The 6,818-nt window shown below is 47.0% G+C and overlaps 1 protein-coding gene across 30 annotated transcripts; it reads left to right on the forward strand.

The window, feature by feature from the left end:
* Nucleotides 1-315: 315 nt before the first annotated feature.
* On the forward strand, nucleotides 316-2,364 carry LOC127921989 (uncharacterized). 30 transcript variants are annotated; one of them, XR_008110130.1, is made up of 5 exons: nucleotides 316-1,640; nucleotides 1,685-1,728; nucleotides 1,773-1,860; nucleotides 2,021-2,108; nucleotides 2,197-2,364. XR_008110130.1 is itself a non-coding variant. In XM_052505599.1 (3 exons), the coding sequence occupies exons 1-3, from the start codon at nucleotides 650-652 to the stop codon at nucleotides 2,193-2,195; spliced, it is 726 nt and encodes a 241-aa protein (XP_052361559.1). In that variant the 5' UTR covers nucleotides 316-649; the 3' UTR covers nucleotides 2,196-2,364. The 30 variants fall into 30 exon arrangements, 2 of the variants coding, with proteins under 2 accessions (XP_052361559.1, XP_052361558.1); XR_008110138.1 differs by having other exon boundaries at nucleotides 316-1,288; nucleotides 1,597-1,728; XR_008110132.1 differs by lacking the exon at nucleotides 1,685-1,728 and having other exon boundaries at nucleotides 316-1,288; nucleotides 1,597-1,640.
* The last annotated feature ends 4,454 nt before the right edge of the window (nucleotides 2,365-6,818 follow it).

The raw sequence follows: 6,818 nt of genomic DNA on the forward strand, positions 1-6,818 counted from the left end.
GAAGGAGAGGGAGAGATAAAGGAGAAGGAGAGATGAAGGAGAAGGAGAGATGAAGGAGAGGGAGAGATGAAGGAGAAGGAGAGATGAAGGAGAAGCTCCTCTCTATGAGGCAGTGAATCCTCCTCCTCCTCCTCCTCCTCCCAGCTCCTCTCTATGAGGCAGTGATTCCTCCTCCTCCTCCTCGTCCTCCCAGCTCCTCTCTGTGACGCAGTGAATCCTCCTCCTCCTCCTCCTCCTCCTCCTCCTCCTCCCAGCTGCTCTCTGTGAGTAACTCAATCCCAGGCTGAATGGGACATCTGAAGAGCTGTTGCAGCAGGTATGCACTCTCTCACCGTCATGTTGAGTCCCAAATTACACCCTTTTCCCTTTAATAATGCTCTACTTATAATAACGCTATTATTTATAATGCTCTACTGAGACCAGAGCCCATAGTGCACTATACAGTACATATGGAATAGGGAGCCAATTGGGACGTTACCTTACTGCACTGCAGCAGGACCGCAGCACATTAAAATAAACCTGTTTTTCTATGTCGGTGTTTGATTACAGCCAATGTATCTCTCCCCAATAGAAAGAGAACACAGGAAAAAGCACACTAAACCATGTTTTGAAAACTATGTTTTAGGTGAGAATACATGTGAGCCCCACAATGCCTACCAATGCTCAACCAAGGTTTACCAGCACCACGATGCCTATTCCACCAATGCTCAACCAAGGTTTACCAGCACCACGATGCCTATTCCACCAATGCTCAACCAAGGTTTACCAGCACCACAATGCCTATTCCACCAATGCTCAACCAAGGTTTACCAGCACCACGATGCCTACTCCACCCATGCTCTACCAAGGTTTACCAGCACCACAATGCCTACTCCACCCATGCTCTACCAAGGTTTACCAGCACCACGATGCCTACTCCACCCATGCTCTACCAAGGTTTACCAGCACCACAATGCCTACTCCACCCATGCTCTACCAAGGTTTACCAGCACCACGATGCCTATTCCACCAATGCTCTACCAAGGTTTACCAGCACCACAATGCCTATTCCACCAATGCTCTACCAAGGTTTTACAGCACCATAATGCCTACTCCACCCATGCTCTACCAAGGTTTACCAGCACCACAATGCCTATTCCACCAATGCTCTACCAAGGTTTTACAGCACCATAATGCCTACTCCACCCATGCTCTACTAAGGTTTTACAGCACCACAATGCCTACTCCACCCATGCTCTACCAAGGTTTTACAGCACCATAATGCCTACTCCACCCATGCTCTACTAAGGTTTTACAGCACCACAATGCCTACTCCACCCATGCTCTACTAAGGTTTACCAGCACCACGATGCCTACTCCACCCATGCTCTACCAAGGTTTACCAGCACCACAATGCCTACTCCACCCATGCTCAACCAAGGTTTACCAGCACCACGATGCCTATTCCACCAATGCTCTACCAAGGTTTACCAGCACCACAATGCCTATTCCACCAATGCTCTACCAAGGTTTTACAGCACCATAATGCCTACTCCACCCATGCTCTACCAAGGTTTACCAGCACCACAATGCCTATTCCACCAATGCTCTACCAAGGTTTTACAGCACCATAATGCCTACTCCACCCATGCTCTACTAAGGTTTTACAGCACCACAATGCCTACTCCACCCATGCTCTACCAAGGTTTTACAGCACCATAATGCCTACTCCACCCATGCTCTACTAAGGTTTTACAGCACCACAATGCCTACTCCACCCATGCTCTACTAAGGTTTTACAGCACCACAATGCCTACTCCACCCATGCTCTACCAAGGTTTTACAGCACCACAATGCCTACTCCACCCATGCTCTACCAAGGTTTTACAGCACCATAACCATGCTCTACTAAGGTTTTACAGCACCATAATGCCTACTCCACCCATGCTCTAGGTTTTACAGCACCACAATGCCTACTCCACCCATGCTCTACCAAGGTTTTACAGCACCATAATGCCTACTCCACCCATGCTCTACTAAGGTTTTACAGCACCATAATGCCTACTCCACCCATGCTCTACTAAGGTTTTACAGCCCCACAATGCCTACTCCACCCATGCTCTACCAAGGTTTTACAGCACCATAATGCCTACTCCACCCATGCTCTACTAAGGTTTTACAGCACCATAATGCCTACTCCACCCATGCTCTACTAAGGTTTTACAGCACCACAATGCCTACTCCACCCATGCTCTACCAAGGTTTTACAGCACCACAATGCCTACTCCACCCATGCTCTACCAAGGTTTTACAGCACCACAATGCCTACTCCACCCATGCTCTACTAAGGTTTTACAGCACCATAAGGCCTACTCCACCCATGCTCTACTAAGGTTTTACAGCCCCACAATGCCTACTCCACCCATGCTCTACCAAGGTTTAACAGCACCACAATGCCTACTCCACCCATTATCTACTAAGGTTTAACAGCACCACAATGCCTACTCCACCCATTCTCTACTAAGGTTTAACAGCACCACAATGCCTACTCCACCCATGCTCTACCAAGGTTTTACAGCACAGCTTTGACCTACTACAGTAGCCATGTTGGTCTATTGCACTTCAAACTATGTGAAGGCAGGTTGCTAAGGATGTAAACCTACTCCAGCAGCCTGATTCATACCCTTCATAGGGATAACGTACTTTTCTGTTTCCTGCTATTAAAATGATGTATACGGGTATGCAAAACATGACTTTGTACTGTTCTAGTTATGTTGGCAACAAGTTTATAATAGGACACCTTTGTTTCATTTTTTAGTTGGTATATGGCGAATATACCAGGGCTAAGAACATCCCCTAGCCGTGATATACTGTAACATCTTCCAAGTGGACAATAACCCCAAGCATACTTCCAAATGGGTCTTCCAAATGGACAATGACCCCAAGCATACTTCCAAAGTTGTGGCAAAATGGCTTAAACCTCTAGTGACTCCCAAACCCGCATGCAGGAGCGTAATCATCGCCTGAAACGAATTAGCATAACGCAGCGGACATAAATATCCCTAGAAAATATTCCAATTCATGAAAATCACAAATGAAATATATTGAGACACAGCTTAGCCTTTTGTTAATCACCCTGTCATCTCAGATTTTCAAAATATGCATATGCTTTACAGCCAACGCTAGACAAGTATTTGTGTAAGTTTATAATAGCCTAGCATAGCATTATGCCTTGCTAGCAGCAGGCAACCTTGTCACGGAAATCCGAAAAGCAATCAAATTAAATCGTTTACCTTTGATGAACTTCGGATGTTTTCACTCACGAGACTCCCAGGTAGACAGCCAAAGTAAATTTTTTCCCAAGATATTATTTTTGTAGGCGAAACAGCTCCGTTTGTTCTTCACGTTTGGCTGAGAAATCGCCCGGAAATTGTGGTCACCACAACGCCGATAATATTGCTCCATAATATCGACAGAAACATGGCAAACGTTGTTTATAATCCATCCTCAAGGTGTTTTTCTAATATCTATTCGATAATATATCCGTCGGGACAATTAGTTTTTCTCTAGGACTGATTGGAGTAATGGCTACCTCTGTACTTTACGCAAGACTTTATCTCGGAGTCACCATGTGACCACTTACGCAATGTGCTCGCCTACGGCTATTCTTCAACAGAAATGTGTAAAACTACGTCACAATGCTGTAGACACCTACAGGGGAATACGTAGAAAGCGTAAGCTCGTTGATGGTACATTCACAGCCAAATAGGGAGTCATTGGAACGCAGCGCTTTCAAAACCTGGGGCACTTCCGGATTGGATTGTTCTTATGATTTCGCCGGCAACATCAGTTCTGTTATACTCACAGACAATATCTTTACAGTTTTAGAAACGTTAGAGTGTTTTCTATCGAAAGCTGTAAATTATATGCATATTCTAGCATCTTTTCCTGACAAAATATCCCGTTTAAAACAGGAACGTTTTTTTTCCAAAAATGAAAATACTGCCCCCTAGCACCAAGAGGTTATTAATTAATTAAAGACAACAAAGTCAAGGTATTGGAGTTGCCATCACAAAGCCCCGACCTCCGACCTCCGACCTCCGACCTAAATCCTATAGAACATTTGTGGGAGGAAATGAAAAAGTGTAAATAGACATTTTCTTTTCCAAAGTAACAAGATCTATTTTTGTTAACTTTCTTTTAACATGTATTGTAGTGTATTTATTTCAGATATGAATACTGAGTCCACCTCAATGTGTTTATTTGGGGATATGAATACTGAGTCCAGCTCAATGTGTTTATTTGGGGATATGAATACTGAGTCCACCTCAATGTGTTTATTTGGGGATATGAATACTGAGTCCACCTCAATGTGTTTATTTGGGGATATGAATACTGAGTCCAGCTCAATGTGTTTATTTGGGGATATGAATACTGAGTCCACCTCAATGTGTTTATTTGGGGATATGAATACTGAGTCCACCTCAATGTGTTTATTTGGGGATATGAATACTGAGTCCACCTCAATGTGTTTATTTGGGGATATGAATACTGAGTGCACTTTTGGGAGACCTTACAGGTGGGAGACCTTACAGGTGGGAGACCTTACAGGTGGGGGACCTTACAGGCGGGGGACCTGACAGGCGGGGTACCTGACAGGCGGGGGTGTTTGCATTGGCTGTTTTCTGAGAACGGTCAGAGGGCTGACAGCTTTAAAGAGAGACTCAGTCAGAAACAGTTGGATCGATATCAGACTACATTAGACCCTGCTGGGCACATTCTAGGACATCTCTGTGTTTATCTTCTGATCTCTCGCTAAAAAGGTTGTCAATTGGTCTGTCTGCTCTCTAGTCCACAGGGCCATCCAACCAGCTCAGCTTAAAGAAGGAGAGGGGGAAGAGAGGTAGAGAAGGAGAGGGGGAAGAGAGGTAGAGAAGGAGAGGGGAAGAGAGGAAGAGAAGGAGAGGGGGAAGAGAGGTAGAGAAGGAGGGGGAAGAGAGGAAGAGAAGGAGAGGGGGAATAGAGGTAGAGAAGGAAGAGAGGTAGAGAAGGAGAGGGGGAAGAGAGGTAGAGAAGGAAGAGAGGTAGAGAAGGAGAGGGGGAAGAGAGGTAGAGAAGGAAGAGAGGTAGAGAAGGAGAGGGGGAAGAGAGGTAGAGAAGGAGAGGGAGAAGAGAGGTAGAGAATGAAGAGAGGTAGAGAAGGAGAGGGGGAAGAGAGGTAGAGAAGGAGAGGGAGAAGAGAGGTAGAGAAGGAGAGGGGGAAGAGATGTAGAGAAAGAGAGGGGGAATAGAGGTAGAGAAGGAGAGGGGGAATAGAGGTAGAGAAGGAGAGGGGGAATAGAGGTAGAGAAGGAGAGGGGGAATAGAGGTAGAGAAGGAGAGGGGGAATAGAGGTAGAGAAGGAGAGGGGGAATAGAGGTAGAGAAGGAGAGGGGGAATAGAGGTAGAGAAGGAGAGGGGGAAGAGAGGTCGAGAAGGAATAGAAAGTATGACGGAAGAGAGGCAGTGCATGAAACCTGCTCAGTTCATATGAAAGACTGTCTAATCTGTCCTGTAGTTCCTACCAAATACACCTGCTCTGTCTAATCCATCATGCTTCATGCATTTAAATTAGATTGAATGATTAGAAGATTGGCTGATTAGATGTTTCCTAAACATGTCTACATGTAACAGCTATCTGTCTGTCTGTCTGTCTGTCTGTCTGTCTGTCTGTCTGTCCTCTCCTCCTCTCCTCTCCTCCCCTTCTCTTCTCCTCTCCTCCCCTTCTCCTCTCCACTCCTCTCCTCCTCCCCTCTCCTCCTCCCCTCTCCTCTCTCCTGTCCACTCCCCTCCTCCTCTCCTCTCCTCCCCTTCCCTCCTCTTCTCCTCTCCTCTCTTCTCCTCCTCTCTCCCGTCCTCTCCTCTAGTCCTCTCCTCTCCTCCTCCCCTCCTCCTCTCCTCCACTTCCCTCCTCTTCTCTTCTCCTCTCCTCTCCTCTCCTCTCCTCTCCTCTCTCCCGTCCTCTCCTCTGGTCCTCTCCTCTCCTCCTCCCCTCCTCCTCTCCTCTCCTCCCCTTCCCTCCTCTTCTCCCTTCTCTTCTCCTCTCCTCTCTCCCGTCCTCTCCTCTCGTCCTCTCCTCTCCCGTCCTGTCCTGTTCTCTCCTCTCCTCTCTCCCGTCCTCTCCTCTCGTCCTCTCCTCTCCCGTCCTGTCCTGTTCTCTCCTCTCCTCTCTCCCGTCCGCTCCCCTCCCCTCCCCTCCCCTCCCCTCCTTTCCTCTTTGAAGCCCAGTCTCCTGGAGAGATATCAGTGCAGAATATTAAATAAGCAGAAAAGCATCACTCATTAAGAGAGGAAACATTTGATGTAACAAACCCTCTTTTGTATACAGCAGCAAACCAATCAGCCTCTCTCAGATCAGCTAACCAATCAGCCCCACTCAGATCAGCTAACCAATCAGCCTCTCTCAGATCAGCTAACCAATCAGCCCCACTCAGATCAGCGAACCAATCAGCCCCACTCAGGTCAGCTAACCAATCAGCCCCACTCAGATCAGCTAACCAACCAGCCCCACTCAGATCAGCTAACCAATCAGCCCCACTCAGATCAGCTAACCAATCAGCCTCTCTCAGATCAGCTAACCAATCAGCCCCACTCAGATCAGCTAACCAATCAGCCCCACTCAGATCAGCTAACCAATCAGCCCCACTCAGATCAGCTAACCAATCAGCCTCTCTCAGATCAGCTAACCAATCAGCCCCACTCAGATCAGCTAACCAATCAGCCCCACTCAGATCAGCTAACCAATCAGCCTCTCTCAGATCAGCTAACCAATCAGCCCCACTCAGATCAGCTAACCAATC

This window comes from Oncorhynchus keta, unplaced genomic scaffold, assembly GCF_023373465.1.
Source record: "Oncorhynchus keta strain PuntledgeMale-10-30-2019 unplaced genomic scaffold, Oket_V2 Un_contig_24327_pilon_pilon, whole genome shotgun sequence".
Taxonomy (NCBI): domain Eukaryota; kingdom Metazoa; phylum Chordata; class Actinopteri; order Salmoniformes; family Salmonidae; genus Oncorhynchus; species Oncorhynchus keta.

Bases quoted from the DNA above. Each gene is read 5' to 3' on its own strand.
- LOC127921989 (XM_052505598.1), top strand. From the start codon at position 650: ATGCCTACCAATGCTCAACCAAGGTTTACCAGCACCACGATGCCTATT. The intron at 1,245-1,772 runs GTTTTACAGCAC...TGCTCTACTAAG, and splicing joins TCCACCCATGCTCTACCAAG to GTTTTACAGCACCACAATGC. The intron at 1,861-1,932 runs GTTTTACAGCAC...CCCATGCTCTAG, and splicing joins TCCACCCATGCTCTACCAAG to GTTTTACAGCACCACAATGC.